The 27,870-nt window shown below is 46.3% G+C and overlaps 1 protein-coding gene across 6 annotated transcripts in view; it reads left to right on the top strand.

The window, feature by feature from the left end:
- Positions 1-23,473, top strand: part of LOC122943523 (ATR interacting protein) — a 52,749-nt gene extending 29,276 nt beyond the window's left edge. For 5 of the 6 annotated variants that reach the window (XM_044301319.1, XM_044301322.1, XM_044301324.1 and 2 more), the window contains exons 8-14: positions 67-196; positions 2,397-3,047; positions 4,919-5,061; positions 6,015-6,106; positions 9,912-9,998; positions 15,544-15,796; positions 22,899-23,473. In XM_044301319.1, coding sequence (XP_044157254.1) covers positions 67-196; positions 2,397-3,047; positions 4,919-5,061; positions 6,015-6,106; positions 9,912-9,998; positions 15,544-15,796; positions 22,899-22,966 — 1,424 coding nt within the window. In that variant the 3' untranslated portion in view covers positions 22,967-23,473. The remainder of the gene's footprint in view (positions 1-66; positions 197-2,396; positions 3,048-4,918; positions 5,062-6,014; positions 6,107-9,911; positions 9,999-15,543; positions 15,797-22,898) is intronic. The other variant, XM_044301321.1, reaches the window with a different exon arrangement.
- Positions 23,474-27,870: the final 4,397 nt, after the last annotated feature.

Raw genomic sequence — 27,870 nt, 5'->3', positions numbered from 1 at the left:
ATTTAAGCAGTCCAATATAAAATGTAATAATACATTTTTATTTTTATTTTATTATTTTTTCTTCAGTAGGTTCGGTTTTATTAAGTACATTAATGCAACAGTCGGAACCTCTTGGTCTACCTGGTCTGTACCACCTTCTCAGCAGTAATCTGAGTGGTCCGGCAGTATCTTCCGTACAACAAGCACAATCGACTAAGTGAGCATCAAAAATGGATATATTGTCTATTACAGGAAGTGAATCTATAAGTGTATGTTCTCACATTGCGGTTGTACTGCAGTAATTGTTGCCCAGAAAATCCACATTGTGAGGGAGAAGTAAACGCTACGTGATACACTGTAGGTTACCATCCCAGTGAGTCTAGGCATGCTTCATGAATTTGCAGTGGCTGTGCTCTGTATGTTACATTACAGTGATCCAATTAAGTCACGCTCCAGAATTGATCTCTAGATTCAGATAGGCTATAATTATAGCTGTGGTGTTTTTGGTCAAAACTTGAGATAAATACTTAATATGTGATGTGATGTGATTTTAACCGCAGACAAAGCTGTTTTTCGAAACCTGTCGGGTAAGGAGGGTCCTAGGTGGTTAAAGGGATATTGTCATTTAAACGTTTGTGACATATCACTAAATGTCAGATAGGTGCATGTAAAACAAATGTGACCCACATTTATTGCAAGAATGGTGACTTCGAAGTGAGGGGAGAGCATCCATGCATGGCCACTCTCCATTCACCGCTACAGGAGTTCTGCTATTTCCTGCAGTCCCATAGTGGTGAATGGAGCAGCAGCTATGATTGCGTCTTTGCTCTTCATTTACTTCTATGGGACCTCTGAAAATAGCCAAGCGAGCAGTGAATGGAAAGCACGCTGCACATGCACAATGCAATTACCTGCACTAACGTTAACGGCAGAAATATCTGTATCTGTCCACAAATGATGGACTTTCTACAGAATGGAAATTGAGAAATAGATCTGCTGATTACAGGCAGTCTGTATGGAAGTGGCTGATAGCTGTGCTATGTAACAGGACGTGGGGGCAGGGCAGCCGAGCTTGTGCTGGTGCATGTGAAATCCACAGGAACACCCACAGAACTGAGGAGACATGAGAAACATTGGGGGAATCTCATAGAGGAGCATTTCTGAGAGCATGTGATGCAAAGCTACCAGTAAACAAAGAAGTGCAATTTTATTATGTGCTGCATTACTGTAAGATATGGGGTTATTGATTTTTAGTGCACAAAGGCACCCATAGCCTTTAAGTGATGGACTAACACGCTCAGTAGCTTCTCTGCTCCCATCTCTAGTGCTGGTATAGTGATCTGCTACAGAAGCAGCCCATACACCTCATTCATTCATCCCACCTGATAAATTCATAGATGTATTTACTGTTGCTATATATCCCTAGACAGTGGAGAAGTTGTTGTCTGGGTTCAGAGCTGAACCCAGACATATCCACAATTTCACCCTGGCAGCCCCCTGATATGAGCATCGGAGCATTTCATGCTCCAATGTTCTCCTTTGCCCTGCGCTGAATCCACAGGCCTTAGATTGACTGAACTGCTCAAAATCATAGACAGCATTCCATGTAAACTATATTTAATTTTCTTTTTGTTTAACATTATAGCTATTCAAAGGCTTTTTCCAAGTCCAGGAACCCATTTTCAGATGGCCAAGCAGGGTGCAGGAATTAAAAAAAAGACTCCCATGTCACCGAGGCTCTGGGTCCACCACTTCTGGTTCCCACTGGACTTCACCGCTGCCAGCTATTCATTTCCTCAGCGGCTGTTCCTGGCCATGTCACTGCTAAGGCTGGCAGCAGTGACGTGAATGTAGGTGGCACCTCACGCTTCCAAATCAAGTGGGGATTAGAAGCGGAGAATAAGGGAACTTTGCGCTGGATCCAGATTACAGTGAGACTTAGTATTTGCACCTTGCCAGTGTTTCTGATCTTGGAAAAGCCCTTTGATAGTAACATTACTGCACATCCCCCCCCTGCAATATTTGGGTGCGTCCCCACAGTGTAAATTGCAGCATATTTACCAAGGATTTCACTCTCTACATTGTAAAGAATGAAATCTAGAGCACAAATTGACATGCCGATTTCAAATCCTCGCAGATTCTTTGCAGATTCTTTTTTTATTCACAGCACATGGATGTCATTTGATAATCTCATCCACTTTGCTGCTATGGTAATATGCTGTGGATTTTCTTCCGCAGAATTCAGGCTGAGGATCCATAGCAAATCGGCCATGTGTGAACTTACCCTTTACCTGTTAAAAGCAAAAACAATGTTTTCAATGTGAAATGTAGAAAAGTACCTGACGCGTGTCTTACCATGACTGTGCTATATATTGTGTGTGTTCTTGTCTGTGTCCTAACGGATATCTGTCACTAAGCTCTGCAGGCACATCAGGCTCCAATGTTATGTCTCCATCACAATGTGAAGCCCTTAAAGACTATCAAAAAATGGCAATATCTGGACTAAATTCAATTGCCTTGGGTGAGGAAGGCGCAGAAAAGAGAGGCTCACAATGCCCGAAAGGACCAGTGTATCTCAACAAGATGTGTCTGCTTCCAGGGGCCCTGCAAATATTGCCTCTCGTAGAGTATCATATTACAGCGTACTACCAAGCCCTGCAGACCATGGAGAAATCAGAAGTTGGTACATCTGATAATCAGTCCATGTCATCCTCCAGCACTGACAGCAGTACAATGGCCAGTGCTAAGGACATGGTCTCGAGACTTGCAGAGCCTGCACTGGCCTCACTCAGGACCCTGTATAACCTGGTGTTTTATAGCCTAGATGTTGTGGAGACTTTGCTGCAGAAACGTGGAGTGGGAAAGACCCCATCAGAACCCGAGCGAGAGTCTAGTACCGTGACTAACATAGAGATGGACAGTGATGAACAAATGCTGCATCCGCTGTTTAAAACGATTGTACTGCTCTTGGCACCGAGTGTCACATGTAACAAAGAAACTATCCGAGAGCAGGTGCTCCGTGTTCTGGTGAAATTGGCGGAAAATGCTTCCATTGAGCAGTTAACAAGGTAATACACTATGTTACTATGTTACATTTTGAGATTGAGGTAAAACCCCTGTATACTAGAAACGGGCAGGGAGGTGATCCAGAGAAGATGGGGGGGCGGGGGGGGGGGGGGGGAGAAACTAAACATTTTTACTTGAGTGCCCACTTTTGTAACGATGTCTAACCTAATGCAGTGGGAGGTACGGGAGCATACGTTCACAGCGGCCAATGACTGATATATCTGATTGTATGGAATACAGTTGTATATAATGCAAGACCCTAAGGCCCCTTTCACACGAGCGAGTTTTCCACGCGGGTGCGATGAGTGATGTGAACACATAGCATCCACACTGAATCCTGACCTATTCATTTCAATGGGTCTGTGTGCATGAGCGTTCTTTTTCACGCATCAGTTCTGCGTTGCGTGGAAAAATGCAGCATGTTCTATATTCTGCGTTTTTCGCGCAACCCTGGCCCCATAGAAGTGAATGGGGCTTCAGTGAAAAACGCATTGCATCTGGAAGCAAGTGCGGATGCAATGCGTTTTTCACTGATGGTTGCTAAGAGATGTTTGTAAACTTTCAGTTTTTTATCACACATGTCAAAAATGCATCAAAACGCATTGCACCTGCAATCGCAGACAAAACTGACTGAACTTGCTTGCAAAATGGTGCGAGTTTCACTGTATGCACCCTGACCGTATCCGGACCTAATCTGTCACGCTTGCCTAAGACCTAATGCACATGACTAAGTATTTTGCTGTCCATAAACCGCACATCTGAAAAATACAGAAACGTTTCCCACACTTAACCGTCCCGCCCTATTGTTAAAAAGTGCCTGTTCTTGTCCACAATACAGACAAGAAGTTGAGATACTGATACATCCGTGTGCTGTCTGCCTTTTTTGCAGCCCCCTAGAAATGGGTCCGTGTGCAATCTGCAAAAACATGCGGATTGGACATGGACTGAAAATATGAGGCCTAAGGCTGCCTTCTCAGAAGTAGTGTCATCTCCACCATACGTTTTTTTTTTTTTTTTTTTAAATAAAAGATTAGGATTGGATTCTAGTGTTTCAAACAGCAGAGACCCGTAGCTAATGACCGCGACTGGCAATGCTGATCGCTGTTATTAAAGCCTTTTAGATGCCGTGATCAAGTGAGATCACTGCATCTAAAGGGTGAAAAACCGGGCTTCTTACTGGCATCATCTGCAGCCAATGAGTATGCTGGTAATTGGTTTCAATACCCTAGGTCTTTCTGAAGAGACCAAGGGTGTTGAAGCTGCAATTCTTATTTAGACCATCAGTCGGCAGGCCAACATAAGAAATGAGCAGTCCTGAACAATAAATGGATGTAAAAAAATGGCCAATCTGCCGTTTTTTTTTTTTTTTTTTTTTTCCATCGCTTCTCTTACCCAAAAAAAGTGATCAAAAAGTCACATGCACTCCAAAATGGTATCCATAAAAACTACAGATTGTCCCACAAAAAATAAACCTACACATATGTGGTATTGTTGTAATCATACTGACCCAGAGAATAAAGAACAAAGGTAAATTTTGCTGCAAACGGAACGCTGTGGAAAAAAGAGTAAAACTGGAGGATTTTTTTTTTTTTTACTTTTTTATATATTTTTTTCTCCCCGTTTGGCTTTTTTCCGTCTACATTTTATGCCATATGAAATGGTGGCGTTAAAAAGTACAACTTGTACCGCAAAAAAAAGTTATGGCTCAAGGAAGATGGGGAAGAAAAATTAAAATGAAAAAAAAAAAAAAAATACAACTCTGGTATCCTATGGGTTAAAGGAGTTTTCTAGATATTTATGACCTATCCTAAAGGCAGGTCATCATTATCAGATGAGTGGGGTATTGCCTGTGCTCAAGTGATTTGTTTTTTAGGTTTCAGGGATTACTCGGCTCTCATGTGCTGCTCCAGTGCTTGTGTCCAAATGCTTCTCACGATGTGGCCCTCAAGACTGTGGCTTTGCTATCTCTTCTTGCAGATGATGAAAGGCTAGTCAGGCTCTTGTGTTCATGCTCAGGTTAGTGATCCTTTTCCACTTAAAAATAAATAAAAATAAAAGCCACGTAGTTGAAGCATTTGGTAATTATCATTATTACGGGTATCTCGTACAGTACAGCTTGCCTAGATACTCCTTGGCATATTAAAGCTCGGAGTCTTAGCTTTCAGAGTTCAAGGTGCAATATTCAGGGAGGAAGAAAAGTGGCTTCTTTGTGTCTGTAAGGGTGCTAACACTCTTTGATGCAGTTTTTGAAGCCAAAATCAGGTGTGGATCATAAAAGGAGAGAAAAAGTGTTAAAGACAGATAAAACTGCTCCACTTTTTCCAATCCATTCCTGGTTTTGGCATAAAAAAAAACTATGAAAAAAAAAATATGAATTGAGTTGTAAGAGAGTCCTCATCACAGCCAGTTATCTCTTTCTGTGCAGCATTTAATGACCCAAAGTGTGTGTATGTGGGGGTCAGGAATTATTCATGTTCTCACCCCTCCTTATTAAAGGAGTGAGAGAACATATGTAATCTCCTTATGTAAAAAATCATGACCTTTCTCAGCATCTGGGATGCAAATGTTTATCTGGGTTTCAGAGAATTTTGGTCTTCTCAGTTTGCTTCTGTATGGCATCAGTCGTAGGCATCTTGGAGACCTTGAACATGATGTGAACACATCCCTTAAGTTGTATCGTGATATATGCTAAGGGTCTGAGTACAGACCAAGTTTGTATGTGTTATTAGGATAACTTGTCATTGCTATACTCTGCTGTAAGACTGTATTATTACGGTATTTGGCGATGTTAATAAAGGATCTGATTTTAAAAAAGATTAACATGGCCGCACATCTCATGCAACCTTGTTGATCTTGCGCATGCACCTTTACTACAAGTAATGGCTCATGCGCTATGACATTTGCTTTTTCCTTGTAAATTGTCACAACTGATTCTTCACACTCTAAATGTCCATTTTATTTCTATGTAGAAAACTGTCTCCTGCTTTCCTTGTATACATACATCATCTCCAGGCTGGATAAACGAGCATCCGGGAAGGACTGGCTTCAGTTAGATCATGAGGTACATAACATTATTGTCTAATAATTGCAGTCTGAAAGTCAGGCCAGTTTTTATATGCATTTTTATTTCTTAAAAGGGGAACGAAACCCTGAAAAAACTAATAAATTGCACAAATAGATGTAACCCATAGTGCACACACACAGCTGTGTCTACAAGGTGCTCCACAAACTGCTGCCATAAGCCGTTTAGGAGAGATCTTGCAAATAACTTTTTCTTTCCCCCCCACTCTTCTCAATCTTCGTCACACACATTGAGCAGGTATTTCAGGGGAGCAGCGGGGCTTAAAGGGTTTCTGTCATCAGAAAAATCGTTATGTAGCTGGCTGACATTAGCGATGTGCTAATGTCAGCAGAACAGAACTGTATGACTTTTATCTCCCTGCCTGCCACCGTTCCCGCTAAATAATGATATGCAAATGAGCCTCTAGGTGCTAGAGGGGCGTTGCTGCAGCACCTAGAGGCTCCGTCCTCTCACAGTTTGGCACGCCTTTGTTAAGGTTATTGACATCCTTGGTCTCCTCCGTGCTCTGCAAATCCTGTGCCTGTGCCGTCCGTTTTAGTATTGGGCACAGCCGCAGGGAGTGGAGGATGGCAGCAGGCGAATACTAAAATGGACAGCGCAGGATTTGCGGAGCACAGAGGAGACCGAGGATGTCAATCACCTTTACAAGGGCGTGCCAAATGGTGAGAGGACGGAGCCTTTAGGTGCTTCTCAATAGGCTTCTTTACGTCCTGGCTGTAGCGTGGTCCAATCGCAGCGGAGAACGTCACAGCCAGGGAGAAGGTTAGTGTTGTCAGGCACAGTGCCTGATCCTCTGGGGCTGGATCTTCCTCTCCCTGCCTTACTGAGATCAACATCTGTTAAAGGGGGGACATGTGACAGCTGCAGCCATTCACAGGCCACAGAGGGGATTTTTCTCCTCTTGTGTCACGACAGATCGTCATGTGATCAGTCCGTCAGGAAGAGGTAGAGCCGGGCCTGGAGCATCGATCGGACACTGAACCCAGCGGCATGTTGCCCACTTTGGGAGGACTGTCTTAGAGGGGTATTCCCATCTCAAACAATGGGGTCATATCGCTAGGATATGCCCCCATTGTCTGATAGGTGGGGGTCACCGCTGGGACCCCCACCTACAACGAGATTGGAGTGGAGAGAGCTGTGGCTGGAGGACCCTGGATTTCCCGGGGTCCGTCGACCACCAAGAGCAGCTCCCATAGAAGTTAATGGGAGCGCATCAAGCACGCGCGGCCCCTGCTCCCATTCATCTCTATGGGGCGGACGGAAATAGCCAAGCCAGCGCTCGGCTACAGTACTTTCGTCGGCTCCATAGAAATGAATGGAGGCCGGCTGCGCATGCTTTTGGGCCTGCTAGGCCGCGATCTTCCCGGCCCCTCCTCCTTGCTTCCCGAGCTTTTCTGACCCCGTCCGGCCCTTGGGAGGGGCTATCTCCTCCACCCTTCCCTGGTCTAACGTGGGTTTTCTGTTGGAGGGGGTGGCTAACACCCCCTCCCCCCCCCCCCCCCCTCAATTGCCTCATTTCTCCTGCAGCCCTCCTGACCACCTCCTATAGCTGCTGCAGCACCTCTTTGGGGAACATGGCATTCGGGTCCAGATAAGACAGCCTCTGCTGGCTGCTCTAGGAGGGTCTCCTTTCCCAGCCTCTCCTCGGATCGCCACGTGTTTTCACGTGCGTCCGCTGTCTACGAAGGCTGCCATGCGGTCAGCCTGTCCCTGCTTGTGTGCAGTACCTCTTCCCAGACCTCATCATTTCCCCTGACCAATCCTTTTGTGTAGGTTTCCCCCCCCCCCCCCCCTCAATGGTCTCCCTCCCTGTCAAAGCCATGGGAACCTTGTCCGACTCTCCCAATCCCTGGCGGAGTCGATGGACCGCTACCTATCCAAATTGCGGCCACCTCTGCCCTCCCAGGGTCCTCCCTGCAGATGGGGCACGCTCAGATACCGGGTCCGGCAAGAGGTAGCTCACAGTATAACCTCGGGTGGTCTCAACAGGGTTCCACCCCTCCTCGGCATCCTTGGGTCCTCCCCAGGACAGGCCTGAGGCTGGTGACTAATCCTTTCCTTTCACCCCATCCGTTGCCTCTGGGGACACCTCTGCACCGATTCCCTCGGAACAGAGCATCAGGCGGTCTTCCTCCATACAGAAGCCCTCTGGGAGGTCAAGGCTAACGTGCACGGAGGAACCTCTCCTACCCAGGGTTGGCATCCGCTCTAGTGGATTTTCGGATGGTGCTCCCCTGACTGCACAGGTAAGGCAGCCGTCCCCGTGTTTAGCATACTGAGTCACCTACGTGGTGTCTCTGGTACGTACGCCTTCTCCTTAACAGGGGGGTACCTGCACCAATGCCATAGGCTGTACCTGACAAGCCTTCCTGGTTCCCCTATACCAAGGGCTATGCTCAAAACATTTTAATGTGCTTCCACCGGGTTCCCATCCTGGTGCTGGTGTTCGCCACTCTACCTCCTTACAGAGGGTTCCTGTTTTAGGCAAGCTGTTGGCTCAGGCAAACGCCTCCTGTAGGTTGGTGAGTAAAAAGCAATTGTATCTGTCTGTTTCCAGCCGCCTTGCTCCTTTTTATCGGTAGAGTACCTGCACCTACTCCAGATGCTGAAGCCATTAGTCCTGGCTGGCTCTATGGTGTTCCATGCGGCAACATTTCTCCCTACGGGGCAAGATATATAGAGGCCACTTTCAATTGCCGTAGAATTGCCTCTAGTCTGGTTCTAGTGGGCACCAAGCTGCCACCTTGATCCCTTCATAGGTAGAGTACCTGCACCATCTCTGAATGCTGTAGCCGTTACTCCTGTCTGGCTTTATGGTGTACCATGTGGCATTTTTTCTCCCTTACCGGACGAGATATTGAGGCCTCCAATTGCCGTGGCCATTGCACCTACCTCATCATAGTGTGCACCAAACAGACATCTTACTCCCTTCATAGGTAGAGTTCCTGCACCGTCTCTGATGCTGCAGCCGTTACACCTGTCTGGCTCTATGGTGTACTATGCGGCCCTGTTTCCCTTTTTTTCAGGCAAAATAGAGGGCCTCCTTCAGTTGCCATTGCACCTACCTGATTGTAGTGTGCACCTGTCTTGTTCTTTGTGGTACCGTGCGGCCCCATTTTCCCCTTCCTGGGCGGAATATAGGTACCATTGCTAATGCGGTAGCTGTTGCACCTCTCTGGTTCTAGGGTGCACCATGCGGCCACATTGCTCCAATCTTTAATGTAGTACCTCTACCATCTCCAGATGTTGTACCCATTACACCTGTCTGGTCGTATCTCTGCACTACACAGCCGTATTTCTACTTTACAGGTTGAGTACCTGTACCCTCCAAATGCTGTCGCATTCCCAGATGCTGTGGCTATGTTTCCACTCTCCTTAGAAGGCAACATGCAGCCACTTTACCTATATTTTAGGCGTGTTTGTAGTACCCCAAGTGCTGGGCCCTATGGTGCAATCTGTGGCCCTTACAGTTTCTGTATTACTGGGTGCTTTCTGCCCCCCGGGTTCTAATCTGTGCTGCGGATGTATGGAAGAACCATCTGCCTGAAAATGATCATTTTTAAACATGTCAAATGATTTGCATTGCCCTATGAACGAGAGTTTGCTCTTTCATTGGGTAATCGGCTGCAGTATTACACTGCCAGATTATCGCTAACGAGCATTACTACGAATGCTTGTTAGTAATCATCTGGCAGAAAATCTGCCCAACTAACACAGGCTTTACTTTTGGATAACCTGTTTTTTAGACTGATCTCTTGTAATCTATATCCATTCATTTTTATAGGTGGTTCGGTTCCTAAACAAATTGATCACCCAAGGCTGGAGCCCACCCTCTGCCAGATCGGGAGCAGCATGTCTGTGTAGCAGAGAGGTATACATGCTTGGTTGTTCTGCTTCTGAAATAATCTAAATGGTCTCTTTTGAAATATGTGTATTGTTTATTGCATATAATGGAAAGCATCCCATGACTTACAGAAAACGGATATCTAACAATGCAAATTATTTCTCTCAAGTTTTCTTGACTTGGGGGGGGAAATTGGGTTAGTTTTTAACCCCTTAAGGACACATCCTTATTTCACCTTAAGGACCAGGCCATTTTTTTGCAAATCTGATGTGTCACTTTAAGTGGTGATAACTTTAAAACACTTTGACTTATCCAGGCCATTCTGAGAGTTTTTTCGTCACATATTGTACTTCATAACACTGGTAAAATGAAGCAAAGAAAATAAATTCATTTTTATTTATAAAAACAAAAACAAATTTACCCAATTATTTTTTTTTATTGCAAATTTACAAGTTTCAATTTCTCTACTTCTATAATACATAGTAATACCTACAAAAATAGTTATTACTTTACATTCCCCATATGTCTACTTCATGTTTGGATCAATTTGGGAATGATATTTTATTTTTGGGGGATTTTACAAGGCTTAGAAGTTTAGAAGAAAATCTTGAAATTTTTCAGAAATTTTCAAAAACCCACATTTTAGGGACCAGTTCAGGTCTGAAGTCACTTTGTGAGGCTCACATAATAGAAACCACCCCAAAATTACCCCATTCTAGAAACTACACCCCTCAAGGTATTCAAAACGGATTTTACAAACGTCGTTAACCTTTTAGGTGTTCCACAAGAGTTAATGGCAAATGGTGATAACATTTCAGAATTGTGATTTATTTATTTTTATTTTTTTTTGGCAAATTTTCCATTTTAATCAATTTTTTTTCCAGTAACAAAGCAAGGGTTAACAGCCAAACAAAATGCTATATTTATTGCTTCGATTGCTGTAGTTTGCAGAAACACCCCATATGTGGCCTTAAACTACTGTACTGGCACACAGTAGGGCGTAGAGGGAAAGGTGCGCCGTATGGTTTTTGGAAGGCAGATTTTGCTGGACTGGTTTATTTACACCATGTCCCATTTGAAGCCCCCCTGATGCACCCCTAGAGTACAAACTCCATAAAAGTGACCCCATTTAAGAAACTACATCCCTCAAGGTATTCAAAACTGATTTTGCAAATTTTGTTAACCATTTAGGTGTTGCACAAGAGTTATTGGCAAATGGAGATGAAATGTCAAAATTTCACTTTTTTGGCAGACGTTCCATTTTTTTTTTTTTTCCCAGTTACAAAGCAAGGGTTAACATCCAAACAAAACTCTATTTATGGCCCTGATTCTGTAGTTTACAGAAACACCCCATATGTGGTTGTAAACTGCTGTACCGGCACACGGCAGGGCGCAGAAGTAAAGAAATGCCATACGATTTTTGGAAGGCAGCTTTTACTAGACTTTTTTTGGACACCATGTCCCATTTGAAGCCCCCCTGATGCACCCCTAGAGTAGAAACTCCAAAAAAAAAAGTGACCCCATTTTAGAAACTACAGGATAGGGTGGCAGTTTTGTTGGTACTAGTTTAGGGTACATATGATTTTTGGTTGCTCTATATTCCACTTTTTGTGAGGCAAGGTAACAAGAAATAGCTTTTTTTGCCACTTTTTTTTATTTTTTTTTATTTACAACATTCATCTGACAGGTTAGATCATGTGGTATTTTTATAGACCAGGTTGTCACGAACGCAGCGATACCGAATATGTATACAATTTATTTTATATTTTTTTAAATTTATGTAAGTTTTACACAATGATTTCATTTTTGAAACAAAAAAGAATCATGTTTTAGTGTCTCCATAGTCTGAGCCATACTTTTTTCAGATCTTAGGTAGGGTCTCATTTTTTTTGTGTGGGATGAGATGACTGTTTGGCATTACTTTGGGGTGCATATGACTTTGTGATCGCTTGCTATTACACTTTTTGTGACGCAAGATGACAAAAAATGGCTTTTTTTTTTTTTTTGCAGTTTTTATTTTTTTACGGTGTACATCTGAGGGGTTAGGTCATCTGATATTTTTATAGAGCCGGTCGATACGGACCCGGCGATACCTAATATGTATACTTTTATTTATTTTTTATTTATTTTTTTATGTAAGTTTTACACAAGGATTTCATTTTCAAACAAAAAAAAATCATGTTTTAGTGTTTCCATAGTCTAAGAGCCATATTTTTTTTTTTCAGTTTTTGGGCGATTATCTTGGGTAGGTTATGATTTTTGCGGGATGAGATGACTTTTTTGATCACTTTTATTACCATTTTTGGGAAGTAAGGTGGGCAAAATTTCAATTTCCTCATAGTTTTTTTTTTTGTTTTTTTTTTTTGTTTTTTTTTATGGCGTTCACCGTGCGGGGAAAGTAACATGACCGTTTTATAGATCAGGTCGTTACGGACGCGTGTATATAGTGTATTGTACTGTATTTTACTTACACATTCTCTGAACAGATCTATGCCTTTAGCACAGATCTGTTCAGCACCATGGACAGCAGGATGCCTGAGAAGGCGTCCTGTTGCCATGGGAACCTTCCCCGTCTGCCACAACTGAGCAGACTGGGAAGGGGAAGGAGGGGAGCTCCCTCCCTCTGAGACCCCATCCTGTCTGGGGGCTGCAAAGGCACAGCAGCCCCCCGATGGGAGAGGGAGGGAGCTCCCTGACTGTTAACCCTTTCCATACAGCGGTCCGTACAGACCACGGTATGGAAAGGGTTAAACGGCTGACATCACAGTACAGATGTCAGCCGTTTATACCAGAGTGTCAGCAATGTGCTGACACTCTGGTATACCCACTGGACACCAATGAACATACCATGTTACAAGGGAAAATAATAATGATCGGGTCTCCATCCTGATCGTCTCCTAGCAACAGTGCGTGAAAATCGCACCGCATCTGCATTTGCTTGCGGATGCTTGCGATTTTCACGCAACCCCATTCACTTCCATGGGGCCTGCGTTGCGTGGAAAACGCACAATATAGAACTTGCTTTTTTTTTCACGCACAAGTGATGCGTGAAAAACGCTGCTCGTGTGCACAGCCCCATAGAAATAAATGGGTCAGGATTCAGTGCAGTTGCAATGCGTTCAACTCGCACATCGCATCCGCGCGGAATACTCGCCCGCCTGAAAGGGGCCTTAGTCTTGCTATGTCCAGAGATGTCACCTTCACAGTAGTAATACCCAGAGATATGTCCCCTTCACAGTAATGCTCACATACTCCCTTCACGGTAGTAATGCCCACGTATGCCCTCTGCACAGGGGTAATGCCCACATGTGCCCCTTCACAGTAGTAATGCTCACATGTGCCCCCTTTACAGTAAAAATGCCTATCTGTGTCCTTTCACAGAAAAAATGCCCAGATATTTGCCCCTTCACAGTAGTAATGCTCACACATGCCCCCTCACAGTGTTTGCATTTCTTTCTGGCAAAGCTACCTGGTTCTGGCCCGCGAAATTTACTGTATACCATGTCTACTGCGGCCCTCAGACGAAAAATGGTTGGTTGGGAACCACTGCACTATAGGGATAATGCACTGCATTTTAAAAGCAATCAAAATACTGTCTGCTATAGTCCCCTTGTGGGACTATAAGGTGTTAAAAAATGTTTTTTATTAAATTAAAAAAATTCCATAAAAAAAAAAGAATTGCTAATTTACGGTATTCGTAGTTGCCACCGAAAAACAATAACAAGCGATCAAAAAGCGCAGTTTACTTGAAAATTATACCAATGAAAAATACAAGTCGTCCTGCAAAAATCAAGCGCTCGCACAACTCTATAGAAAAAAAAAAGTTATGGTTCTTGGGAAGCGGCAATGCAAATTTTTTTTTTTCTTAAAACGTAAAAAAAATAAAATATGTATTTGGTATTGCTGTAATCGTACTGACGCAGAGAATAAAGAGGTTATTTATACCAAAAAATGAATGCCGTAAAATTTATAAAGTAAAAACGCTGTGGCAGTATTGCTTCTCCCCCCCCCCCCCCCAACTCCCTCCCAGAAAGAGTTACTAAAAGTTGATCAGAAAGTTGTGTACCCCAAAATGGAGCCATTAAAAACTACAACTTGTCCTGCAAAAATAACAAGCCCTTAAGCCCACAAGCTATATAGACGGAAAAATAAAAAAGTTACAGCTCTTGGAACGCGACCATGAAAAAAGCACGAAAAACGCTTAGTCATAAAGGCCCAAACAGGCTTGGTTACTAAGAGGTTAAAGGATGAAACTGAGCGTGTGCGGCCTTCTCATTGAGCAGAGAATATTTTAAAAGAAAAATTGCTACAAGAGGACATAGTTTTAAATTAGAGGGGTAAAAGGTTTAAAAGTAATATCAGGAAGTATTACTTTACTGAGAGAGTAGTGGATGCATGGAATAGCCTTCCTGCAGAAGTGGTAGCTAAAAATACAGTGAAGGAGTTTAAGCATGCATGGGATAGGCATAAGGCAATCCTTCATATAAGATAGGGCCAGGGACTATCCATAGTACTTAGTATATTGGGCAGACTAGATGGGCCAAATGGTTCTTATCTGCCGACACATTCTATGTTTCTAAGAAATGAGAAGAAAACCGACAGCAGCTGGCGCTAAACAGATACATTTTATTGAATAGCTCAGTGGATGTTATTTCTTTTTTTTTTTTATTACATGCAATTACAAAAGTGTGCAGGTTTAAAACTGTAGAATATTTTTCATGGGACAACCCCTTTAACAGGTACATGTGTCAATAATTGTGGTGCAACAGTGCAGATTCATGCTCCAAAACGAAAATCTAAACGAGTGAGGGAGCTGTTTTTTTTGCTATAAACTATGGCAGTTTCCTGACATAGGTTATAATAAATGTGCCCGGCTGGCTATAGCCTGCTCTGCCCATTTTTTTGAAAATGTGTCAAGCAAGCTTTAAATCCTCAAACAGTCACAAAATTTTGTGCACCTGTGGTGTGCACCAAACTGTGATGCTTTTCTGTTGTACAAGGGTTGAGAACTGTACCCCTAAGGCTATTTTCACACCTGCGTTCAGTGCGGATCCGTCTGGTATCTGCAGACGGATCCGCACCTATAAACGCTTATATCCGTTCAGAACGGATCCGTTTGCGTCATTCTTTAAAAAAAAAAAAAAATAAGTCAAAACGAATCCATCCTGACTTGCATTGAAAGTCAATGGGGGACGGATCCGTTTTCAACTGCACCATATTGTGTCAGTGAAAACGGATCCGCATCACCAGGCGGACACAAACGCTGCAAGCTGCGTTTTGGTGTCCGCATCGAGAGCGGAATGAGCGGAACGGAGCCAAACTGATTCATTCTGAGCGCATCCTTATCCATTCAGAATGCATTGGGGCTGAACTGATCCGTTGTGAACCGTTTGTGAGATCCCTAAAACGGATCTCACAAACGGAATTCAAAACGCCAGTGTGAAAGTAGCCTAAGTACTTTTGATAATATTTTGATGCATTTTTATTGTGACATGTTTGCTTCAAAGTAATGCTCCAGCTTAAGAAACATTATTACTGTAAGTTCTCAGACTATTGTGTGTTCTCTGCTCAGGTTGTGAAGGCACTGGTCCTTACTCTTCATCAGGAATGGCTCAGTGTGCGGCGCTTAACCGTTCTTTTGCCCACTCCAAACCAAAATAAGTCTGTGTTGTTTCTAAGAGAAGCATTAATGGTTCTGCACAGCCTCTACCAGAAGGACAAAAGCTTCAGTGAGCATTGTTTGGAGGTCTTTCACCAGTATGACCAAGCAGTGCCCGGAGTCCGAGCGTTATTTAGAAAATTCAACACTTTGAACGAGAATGAAGGTCAGAATCAGCAATATGCTATGTATGATGGTAATTTACACTCAATGGGGAAACTGGCACCAACTGCATCCATGACATGAGGTTTTGTGTTCGTTTTTTTTTTATTTTTATTTTTCTCATTTTCATAAGTGGGAGTTTTATTTCAGTTTCCAAAGTAGAACCAGCTGCCTTTCTAGGTGCAGCTGTTAGATACCATAAAGTAAAGCGGTTGTCTGGTTATTTATAACTGGGCACAACCTGTTGAAAATTAAAGGAGTTTTCTGTGTCTTCTGTATTGATCATCAATATCAGATAGGCGTGGTCCGACTCCTGGCATCTCCGTCAGTCAGCTGTTTTTAAAGAGGCTGCAGAGTTCCGATGAGCACCGCAGCCTCGTCCTAGGCCAGTGACGGCATGTTCATAGGTGACATGGCCTGGTTGCAGCTTAGTCCTAAGCCTAAGCTGCAATACCAAGCACAGCTGCTGTACAGTGCCGTGCTTGGTAAACTGGAAGGACACCACATCACTTTTTGTAGTTGCCTCTACAAACAGCTGATTGACGGGAGTGATAAGTCTGTAATTTCTGTTTGCATGAGTCACCTGCAAAACTGGATAGAAAAGTTCCAGGATGTCTAACTTTAAGAAGAAGAATTACTCCAAGTTTGATTTAATAATACAGTGAAACCTCTTCATAGAAAAACCTCTGAGAAGATCACTTCCCCTTATCCTGACTACATTTCCTGTGACAGTTGTTCAAATCCACCATGTGTGATGCACACTGACCATCTTCTTTGAGAAGACCCAAATTGTATGCTTGGGGAGAAGGTGGTAGTACAAGTCCACTTCTACAAGGACACTTTCTTATAGCCCTTTAGGGCTCATGCACACAAACTTTTTTTCTCGCCCATTTTCCTTGGGGGACACAGACCTTGGGTATAGCTCAGCTCCCTAGGAGGCGTGACACTAAGTAAAACTGTTAAGCCCCTCCTCCATCAGCTATACCCTCAGCCTGGAGATAGAGGCTACCAGTTTTAGCTTAGTGTCCAAGGAGGCAAGACACTCCGCTACTGCAGGGCTGTTTTCTCCTTGTTATTTTTACTTTTTCTTCTAATTTTGTTATTTTATTTTTTCCTAGGGATACCAGAGACTCATTAGACCTCTCTGCTCTCCCGGGGTTGAGCTGCGCCAGTGCCAACTTATCTGCACTGCTGCCTCCCCCACAGAAGCAATAGGAGGATCTGGGCAGCAATGGCTCCCCTACATCCCGCCAGCTAGGGGGTCGCCCGCACGCCAAGCCCCTCTTCCAGCTTCCTGCCACTGCGGTGCCAGTGGCTGAAGGGGCGACCCTGCTGGAAAGGACTGAGGGTGAAGACGTCGGACGGTGAGATGGCTATTCCAGCCCATACCCCGTCCCTATCTGCAGCATCTACCCCTCTGGGTAAGGGGGGCACCCGTGGTCGCTCATTCTGAGCGCTCATCTGCAGGACAATGCAGCACAGCAGCATCCTCAGCACCCCCACGCCGTTCCCCCCCACGCTGCTATCTTTCTCCCCCCCCCCCCTCCCCCTCATTCGGGGCTGACTCCATTTTTCTCTTCTCTCTCTCCCCCTTCCCGCCGAGAACGGGGGGCGGGGCTTAGCGGTCCCGGCAGGGGGCGGGGCTTACGCGCGTGTCATTTTGGGGGCGGAGCTACGTTCTCCTTCACGGGAGACATTTCAAGCGCTGGAGGGGGCGGAGCTTGTTCCCCGTGCTTTCTGCTGAGGTTTCCCGCGCTTCCTCACTCCTGACAGGAAGCTGGGACACGGTGGGGGACTCTAACCTCCTGTGTACATCGCTCGGCTTCTGTGGGCGCTCTCTGCTGCTCACTGCTGTTCACTGCTTCTCTGCTGCTGCTGATCTGGGCCATCTCCTGACGTTCTTCTGAGGCACTGGTAGGACAGTTAACCCTCTCCTAACCCTCCTGGTAATAGCTGCTATAACCCTTTGTGGTCTCTATATTAGAGTACAACCACACTTCAGCATGACAGATCTCACAGGTGCCCCCAAACCCTGGTACCATGTCTGTACCGCCTGTAAGGAACTTTTTCCGCGTGGGCAATCTGAGCCGCATTGCCTTGCATGTCAGGCCCCGGTGCAGGGCCCGCTTCCCGCTGCGCCCCCCGGTGCCTCTGAACCCCCTGACTGGGCTAGGTCTCTGTCTCAGGCGGTGGAAAGCCTTACACACGTAGTGGGCCGTCTCGTGGATAGACCGCCTCTCCCGCAGGCTGCCACAATCCCTGTCGCACCCGCTGGGACTACCGTTTCTGCCGCCCCCACTGGTTCCCTGCCTCCAAGCGAATCTTCCAGGGCCCGGCATACTCAGAAACGTTCAAGGGTTGAGCGCACATCTTCTCCAGATGCTTCGCTCTCTCCGCCATGCGTGCGAGCTCAGTCAAGTCTATCCTCTCAAAGGGATACGCTTTCTGAGGGAGAACTGGCGGATTCGGACGTGGACATGGACTCAGAGCTTCCGTCCAAATTGGCGTCCGCGGTGGGGCATCTTGTCACTAGCATCCGTGATACCTTTCAGCTACACGATGACCCCCCCAGCTCTGAACAGGCTGGCGTGTCCTTTCTCCGCCCCAAACAGGCCTCCAAGGTTTTTCCCATACACGCTGATTTTTCTTCTGTGGTATCCAAGGCTTGGACTCGGCCTAACGTCCGCTTTATTACACCCAAAAAGCTGGACATTTGTTATCCCTTTCCAGCGGATTCTGTGACCACGTGGACATCCCCGCCTAAGGTTGATCCTCCCGTGGCTCGCCTGTCCAAAAGCACTACTATTCCTGTACAGGACGGATCTTCCCTCCAGTCTGTTGAGGACCGTCGTACGGAATCCCTCTCCAAGGCCATATTTACTGCCTCTGGTTCGGCCCTTAGACCGGTCTTTGCCTCCGCCTGGGTTGGCAAAGCGGTCTCTGAATGGGGTTTGCAACTGGAACGGGAGTTAGGGTCGGACGTCCCTGTTCAGGACCTCCGTTCCTTAGCCCAACTAATTGTTCAGGCCGGAAAATTCGTCTGTGAGGCCTCCCTTGATGCGGGTGCCCTCATTGCCCGTTCCTCTGCCCTGGCAGTTTCTGTCAGGAGGGAACTCTGGCTGAAGGTTTGGGCGGCGGACGCCGCTTCCAAACGCTCTTTGGCCGGCCTACCATTCACGGGTTCCCGCCTGTTCGGAACCCGTCTGGACGAACTTATATCAGAGGCCACGGGTGGGAAGAGTACTCACCTCCCCCAGTCCAGGCCAATGGGCGCCCCCCGTGGTCGCGCTGGTTCGTCCCGTTTTCGGTCCTTTCGCAAGCCCACCGGGTCTAGACCCGCGGCCAGTTCTTCTTCCTCTGGCCCAGCCCAGGATAGACGCAAGAAGCCGTTTTTTCGGACGCAACCTACCTGGCGCAAGTCCCAGCCTGCACGGGCTCCCACAGGCCAGCAGCCCTCTGCCTGAAGGTGCGCCCCCACCCACCCGGGTGGGGGGCCGCCTTCTCCTATTCAGGAACGTATGGCGGGCCCACATCTCAGACGCATGGGCGCTCGAGATTGTATCTTGCGGATACAAAATCGAATTTGCGTCCATTCCGCCAGACCGTTTCTTCCGATCCCGTCCTCCGCGAGATCCCGTACGAGTGGCCGCCTTCTTCGCGGCCATTCACTCTCTAATGGACAAGGGTGTCGTCGCCCCCGTGCCTCCGACGGAAAGGTTCAGGGGGTTCTACTCGAACCTCTTTGTGGTTCCCAAGAAGGAAGGCTCAGTGCGTCCGATCTTGGACCTAAAACGCCTGAACCGTTTTCTCCGACTGCAGAGATTCCGGATGGAGTCTCTCAGGTCCGCAGTGGCCTCCCTGGAAAGAGGGGATTTCATGGCCTCAATCGACATTCAGGATGCATACCTCCACGTTCCGGTTGCTCCATGTCATCACCGCTTCCTGCGCTTCGCGGTGGGGGACGATCACTTCCAATTCGTCGCCCTTCCCTTTGGTCTGGCGACGGCTCCTCGAGTGTTCACCAAGGTCCTGGCCCCTGTCTTGGCCCTTCTACGTTCAAGAAGTGTTTTTCTTCTCCCATACTTGGACGACATCCTGGTCAAGGCACCCTCCTTCTCTCAGACATCCCGCAGTGTGGAACTCACTCTGGAGACCCTGACGCGGTTCGGTTGGATTATCAACCACCCCAAATCTTCCCTTACCCCCTCCAGACGGCTGATCTTCCTGGGGATGCTCCTGGATACAGAGTTGGCGGAGGTCCGCCTTCCGTCGGACAAGCGTCTGGCCCTTCGCGGGTCGGTTCGCAGTCTCCTCCGTCATCACCGCCCTTCCCTCAGATCCAGCATGCGGTTGTTGGGAAAGATGGTTGCCTGTTTCGAAGCGGTGCCGTTCGCACAATTCCGATCCCGCACCTTTCAGAGGGCAATTCTGTCGGCCTGGGACAAATCACCGAGGAGTCTGGACAGGACCTTTCTTCTGCCTCCCCTGGCTCGGGCTTCCCTCGGCTGGTGGTTGCATATCCCTCTAAGGGGGAAGTCCTTCCTTCCACTGAACTGGCTGGTGATTACCACAGATGCCAGCTTACGGGGGTGGGGGGGGGGTTTTCCCTCCCCGGTCCGTCCAGGGCGTTTGGTCTCTATCGGAGTCCAGACTTCCAATCAATATTCTGGAACTGAGGGCGATTCTTCTGTCCCTCAGACACTGGACCCATCTGCTGAGGGGCCACCCTGTTCGGATCCAATCGGACAATGCCACGGCTGTGGCATACATAAACCATCAGGGAGGCACTCGCAGCTGCAGCGATGCAAGAGGTGACCCTCATTCTCCTCTGGGCGGAGACGCACGTGCCGGCCTTATCTGCGATTTACATCCCGGGGGTGGACAACTGGGCGGCGGATTTCCTCAGCCGGTCCACCATCGACCCGGGAGAATGGTCCCTGCACCCAGAGGTGTTCGAAGCCCTTTGTCTTCGCTGGGGTCGCCCCGACGTGGACCTCATGGCCTCCAAATTCAACCACAAGGTCCCCCTATACCTGGCCAGGGCACGGGACCCGAAGGCATACGGCGCCGACGCGCTCGTCCTTCCGTGGCGCGAATTCTCCCTTCTGTACGTCTTTCCTCCTTTTCCCCTCCTGCCACGGGTTCTTCGGAGGATCGCGGCAGAGGGCGTCCCCGCGATTCTAATCGCCCCGGATTGGCCCCGCCGGTCTTGGTACGCCGACCTAATGTTGCTGTTGGCAGACGCACCGTGGCCACTGCCCTCCAGGGAAGACCTTCTCTCTCAGGGACCGATCTTCCACGAGCATTTAGGCTCGCTACGTTTGACGGCGTGGCTATTGAGACCGCCGTCTTAACGCGACGGGGTTTCTCCGCGGACGTAGTCCGCACCATGATCCGGGCTCGTAAGCCCGTATCCTCTAGGATCTACTATCGGGTTTGGAGGTCCTATCTGGGGTTCTGTGAGTCCCGGAGCATCCCACCTCTCCGGTTTTCTCTTCCCACAATCCTGTCCTTCCTCCAGTCGGGTCTGGACCTGGGGCTGTGCCTCAGTTCTCTGAAGGGTCAGATTTCGGCGCTGTCTATTCTTCTCCAGCGTCCCCTGGCCCCTCTAGGGCCAATTAAGACCTTTTTACAAGGGGTGGCTCACTCTGTTCCGCCGTACCGCCCTCCAGTTCCTTCCTGGGACCTGAATGTGGTGCTCTCGTCGCTCCAATCAGCCCCCTTCGAGCCTTTACGGGAGGTCTCCCTTCGCCTTCTGTCCTGCAAGGTCATCTTTCTTGTGGCCGTCACGTCTCTCCGACGGGTGTCGGAGTTAGCGGCTCTTTCTTGCTCCGAACCTTTCCTGATCTTCCACCAGGATAAGGTTGTGCTTCGGCCTGTCCCGACTTTCCTGCCAAAGGTGGTCTCCGCCTTTCACATCAATGAGGACATCGTCCTTCCGTCGCTCTGTCCCTCTCCTTCCCACCCCAGAGAACGGGAACTGCACCGTCTGGATGTGGTCAGGGCGTTGAGGATTTACTTGGAGGTCACCGGGTCCTTTCGGCGCACGGACTCCCTGTTTGTGGTTCCGGAGGGTTCGCGCAAAGGGTTGGCGGTCTCCAAGGTGGCTATTGCCCGTTTCATTAAACTGGCGGTGTCTGAGGCTTATCGAGCCAAGGGCAGACCTCCGCCTTTCGGCGTCACTGCTCATTCCACCAGAGCAGTCGGAGCTTCCTGGGCGCAGAGGCATCGGGCCTCGGCTGAACAGTTGTGCAAAGCAGCCACTTGGTCCTCTCTGCACACTTTCACAAAGTTCTATAGGGTGCATACGCATGCATCAGCGGATGCTGCTTTGGGCCGCCTGGTTTTGCAGGCAGCGGTTTCCTGATGCTCTGGTGGTGTTCCGCCTTGGGTTTGTGGTCCCTCCCTTCTTGGACTGCTCTTGAACGTCCCAAGGTCTGTGTCCCCCAAGGAAAATGGGCGAGAAAAGGAGATTTTTGTATAACTTACCAGTTAAATCTCTTTCTCGCTCTTCCTTGGGGGACACAGCACCCACCCTTCTGTGTTTGGTTACAGGGTTATGGTCTGGCGCCCCGTTGGGTTGCTGGCTGGTTGTTTCCGTTATTGGTTGTTATCCTTTCACTACTTGGACACGCAACTGGTAGCCTCTATCTCCAGGCTGAGGGTATAGCTGATGGAGGAGGGGCTTAACAGTTTTACTTAGTGTCACGCCTCCTAGGGAGCTGAGCTATACCCAAGGTCTGTGTCCCCCAAGGAAGAGCGAGAAAGAGATTTAACTGGTAAGTTATACAAAAATCTCCTTTTTTGACCACATCTGATTCACGTTTTGTGCGTGTCTGATGCGGACCTGTGTGCTGTCCGCATCCGCATGTCCTTTCTGTGGCATCCGGAAAATATAGAACATGTCCTATTCTTGTACACATTACAGATAGGATTAGGACTGTTCTATTATGGGCCTAATTTTCAGTTCTGCAAAATGTGGAATGCAGACGGCCGGTAGGTGTCCGTATTGTGGACCGCAGGACAGGTGCTATGGTCGTGTACATGAGCCCTTAGATTAATTCATTTCAGATAGATCTAATATATTTTATTCTTTCTAGTTTTAGAGTTTGCACTTGATGAATTGTGTCCACCAGAAGTAGAGACAGAAGATGAAAGCATGGACTGCACATAGTCATTCTGACTCGGCTGCATAGATATTTGCCCTGCTCTTTGTCAATGTACATTTTAAGCATATGAAAATCCATTAAAGGGGTTATCAGTGAGTGTCCAACACCCAGGACCCCTGCTGATCAGCTGTTTGAAGAGAGCTGCAGCTTTCTTGCAGCTTACCCTAGGCAGGTGACGTTACGTTCGTAAGTCACGTGGCCAGGGTGAAGCTTAGTCCCATTTAAGTGAATGGAGCTGAGCTGCAATTCCAAGCACAGCTGCTATACAATAGATGCCACTGTGCTTGGTAAGCTGTGAGGAAGCCGCTGTGCTCGCCGGTCTCAAACAGCTGATTGGCAGGGGCCCTGGGTGTTGGACCCCCACCAGAGGATAGATCTTCAGTGTAAAGAAGTTGGGAAAACCCCTTTAATAATTGTAATATTGAACAAAATCTTCACAATTTTGATATATTTTAAATTTGTCCTTACATTTCTGATGCAATGAAATAAATGAATTTTCATGTTTAAAAATACAGTGTAAATGCAAAAACATCTTGTAATACGTGGTGCGTTTTCCGCATTTTCTACTATTTTATATTGGATACTATCTCACTAGATACATTTGTTTAGTAGAAGTCTACTTGATTGAAAAAGCTGCAATCGTATAGACTATTATATAGATAAATCCAATTTTGTATAAGGGCTCATTCAAACGGACACATTCATTTTGTTGGGGCTGCAAGATGCGGACAGCACGCCGTGGTTCTGTTTCGTGGACCTTCAAAAACTATAGAGCAGGGATCAGCAACCTTCGGCACTCCAGGTGTGGTGAAACTGCAACTCCCAGCATGCACACTTGCTGGGCTGTTCTCAGAGCTTGCATGAAAGTGAGTGGAGCATGCTAGGAGTTGTAGTTTCGCAACAGCTGGAGTGCTGGAGGTTGCTGATTCCTGCTATAGATAATGTCCTATTCCTGGCGGACAGGAATGGGCATTTTGTTATAGTAGCGTCCATGTACGGTCCATATATTGCTGAACTCACACTGCCCGTATCCATGTTTTATGGATCCGCAAAAGACTACCATTGTGTGAATGCGGCCTAAAGAAGAAAAAAGTGCATCATGAGAAAGGACAGTATGGAACAATGAAATGTGTATTACAGATAGAGGTGCTCTTACCTGTCGGCATTGTGCTAAAGGCACAATACTTTAACAAACGCTGGTATTGTTTTTCCCTGGGCGCGTAGCCTTGGCTCCAAACTGGCAGGCAGAAGCTGATACTAGAGAACAGTAACACATTCAGTGGGGAAAGACAGAATCTCTATTGTGGCGCTGTTGTAAGCGATTCATGAAGTGCATACCGTTGCCATGTACTTGAGAAGTGGACCTGCATCTATCAGACTTTTCTGGCATATTCAGAATGAAGTGGAGAGAGAGACTGAACTGTGCTTGGTATTACCGCTATATGGAGGCACGGATAATTGTACTTGGTCAGAATAAATGTATACATTAGTAAAAACATTTTAAAATGGTCAAGGGGACTAATACATGAAGGGTCACTCTTCCAAGTATGAAATTGCTATACAGTATTTGTAAAAAATAAATAAAATAAAGCTGTACGTGGGAAGCCCAAGACACTATTCAGAATTCTACAGCAACCTGCAAGTTTAAAAACTATAAAGTATTAAAAAAAAAAAATTAGTCGGAGCAACTGGACTTGAAAAGATATACAAGATCAACTGGACTTCTTGGATTACTACAGATTAAAAAAAACAAAACTCTACACATTGTAAATCCACAAATCATAGACCTGTGCTGCCCATCAAGCAACCAAATTAAAAGTACAGTTAAAGGGGTTGTCCAAGATATATTTATTGATGACCTATCCTCAGGATAGGTCATCAATATCAGATTGGCTGGTGTCCGGCACCCCCGCCGATCAGCTGTTTAAATTGTTTACCTGCTCGCCGTTGCATCTGCAGCGGTGAGCAGGTGTAATTGCACCTAACAGTCCCATTCATTTCAATGGTACGGATCGTTCCCATACACTTGTATAGGAGCGATCCGTACCATTGAAATAATTGGGACAGCTTGGGTGTAATTACACCTGCTCACCGCTGCAGATGCAACGGCGAGCAAGTAAACAATGAAGAGGAGGCATCGCTGGTACGGCGCGCGCGCCTTCTCTTCAAACAGCTGAGCGGTGGGGGTGCCTGGTGTCGGACCCTAGCCGATCTGATATTGATGACCTATCCTGAGGATAGGTCATCAATAAATATAACTTTAACAACCCCTTTACTGCACACGACAAGGTTTTTGTCTGCATTCAATCCGCATTTTTTGCAGGTTGGATGTGGACCCAGTCGCTTAAATGGGACCGCAAAAGATGCGGTACAGTGTACTGGCCACATCCTAATGCCCATTCTGTAGCACCCGTAAAAATTATAGAACATGTCCTATACTTTCCCGTTTTATGGACAAAGATGGGGCTGTTCTATAGAGGGCAGGACGTTCCATTCTGCAAAATGCGTAACTCACACAGCTGGTATCCATGTTTTGTGGAGCACAAAAATGCCAAAGGTTGTGTGAATGAGCCCTAAGGCTAGTGTCACATACGGTATGCAGTCCTCTACCAGAACTGCCTGCTGGAGTTTTCTGGATTCTTTGGCGAAACAGCTGGCTTCAGATGTGGAACTAGCCTAAAAACAGTTCTCAAGTAGTAGTTATTTTTTTTTTTTTTCTGTTGTATTAGTAGAATCTCTTATAATGTGGCATCTGCACCATGTATCCTTAATCCTTCCTGTGCGCACTTAGAAGGAAACAGCCATCCAATAGTGCAGATACCAGACCATGGTACTTAACACAAGATTTATTCAACTGACACGGATTAAAAGTGAATCCGATGACTCGCACAAAACTGCCACTTTGGGTGCACCCAAATCAAGTTTCGCTCTCTCTTCTTCTGGAGCCTAACTCATTAAGGCTCATGCAGACAGCTGTTTCCCGGCCGTGCCCGTATTGCGGCTCGCAAACAGCTGTTCCGCAATTAGCAGGCACCGGCCATGTGCTTACTGCATCACTGCATTCAATAACTTGAATGGGTCCGCAATGCAGAAGGTGATGTGCAGAACGGAAACACTACAGCGTTCAATGGATCTGGATCCATCTGCAGAATCCGCACGGATGTTGCCTGTGCATTGGGGACCACAAATTGTGGTCATGAGCTCTTACTCTTTCCACCCATCTCCCATGCTTGAGGGAAGTCTCACTAATCGAATGAACAAGAACTAGAAGAGAATATCCTGTTTTGAACTGTACTTTTACTTTGGTCTACTGTGGGTCAACGCAGGTCCATTTTTTGTGTATTTGTGACTGGGAGATGACCTAGCATTATTGGCCATGTGTCGTGATTATCCCTTTGTTTTGTTAATATATTGTTAACACTAGGGGTCAATTAATTCTTCTAGTGTAGGCATGCGCAACCTGCCCGGTTGTAGGCTGTCTGGGCATGCTGGGAGTTCTAGTTTTGCAACAGCTGGAGGGCCGCAGGTTGGGCATCCCTGTTCTAGTGTTAATATATTGCATGACAGATGTAGTGATAGAATTTGGCCACAAGGTGTCAGCCTAAGTTTAGTATAAAGAAATATCTATGGGAGGAAAAAGACAGCCTCAAAGCTTAGCCAAGTACATGGAAGATATACTATATTGGACTGTAGTATTCAGGTTAACTTGCTGTGTTAGCACTTTGCGTTACATATGTGGGTTTTGGGTTATAGTTTGGGGCACTCTATCTGTAAAAGGTTCGCCATCACTGGTATATAATAATTTAATACAGATTTGTTTGAATTTTATATTTTGTCTAATTACACACAAGTAATTTTTACTAGAAGAAAACATTTTTGATACTTATTTAAAATACATCAAACCAAATTCCAAAACAAAGAAGAGGATTATCCCATGATTAAAAAAAGAAAGAAAGACATCATGTAGTACATGACCATCTCTAACAAAGCTGGAACCAGCCCTGTACCTCTTATGGATCCGGAGATCTCCCCCATTCATTGCTCCAGTTGTTCTGCTAGGCAGCTCAGAGGGTTTGTCTTTCCTACTGCAGCTGGGGGCATTTGAAGGATGTAACTGAGCATGTGCGTCCATCAAGTGGACAGAGAAATTAGAAAAAGACACTGTACAGATAGATTTCAGTGAATAACTCGGTGGCTATACTAAATAACTACATACAATTATAAAAGTACTGAGATTCAGGTGCTGGTTTGAAAACTAGAATATTTTTTTATGGGACAACTTTAAACCTTGACAACAACATCATTGTGGAGATGATTTCTTCTTTGAATGCAAATTAAAGGAGTGGCATTCAGTTTTTGTCTTCACCACTGAAACCAAGGGAGTGCAACTGTTTCTGGTGTGAGGGCCATATTGTCCGATTAGGCTGCTTCTGATACTTCTACCTGTTGGCTGAATGAGAATCTTCTGCCCCCCTTTTGATAGTCCAGAGAAGATGAGCTGCTTGCACATGGCTATTGTAGTTCATGGGCGTTATGAAGTGCTCCATTGTTCCTGCACCTATTAACAACCAGCGGATACTGCACAGCCAACTCTCCTCTCAGACATGCCAAACAAATCAGACATGTCTGATATAGATATAAATGTCTCATATGGAACTACACCCTTAAAAAAAAGTAATTGGGTAAGGCTAGTTTTACACTAGTGCTTAGTACCCGACAGGCTGGTTTGGATTTTCTGGATCTGGCATTGCTGGGAGCTTAAAGGGGTTGTCTGAGTTATAAAAATAAATAATATAGCACTGAAAATCTGATGGGCAGCAATATATAACTAAGCTAAGCAAGTTTTATGCAAAAAATAAATAAATATATATTTCCTCATTTCCCTGTTTCTTTTCTGGCCCTTTGTTTA

Source organism: Bufo gargarizans, chromosome 7 (assembly GCF_014858855.1).
Source record: "Bufo gargarizans isolate SCDJY-AF-19 chromosome 7, ASM1485885v1, whole genome shotgun sequence".
In the NCBI taxonomy this organism is placed as follows: Eukaryota; Metazoa; Chordata; class Amphibia; order Anura; family Bufonidae; genus Bufo; species Bufo gargarizans.
Note: the sequence above shows the minus strand (reverse complement) of the source record. Positions and strands in the feature narration are given on the sequence as shown.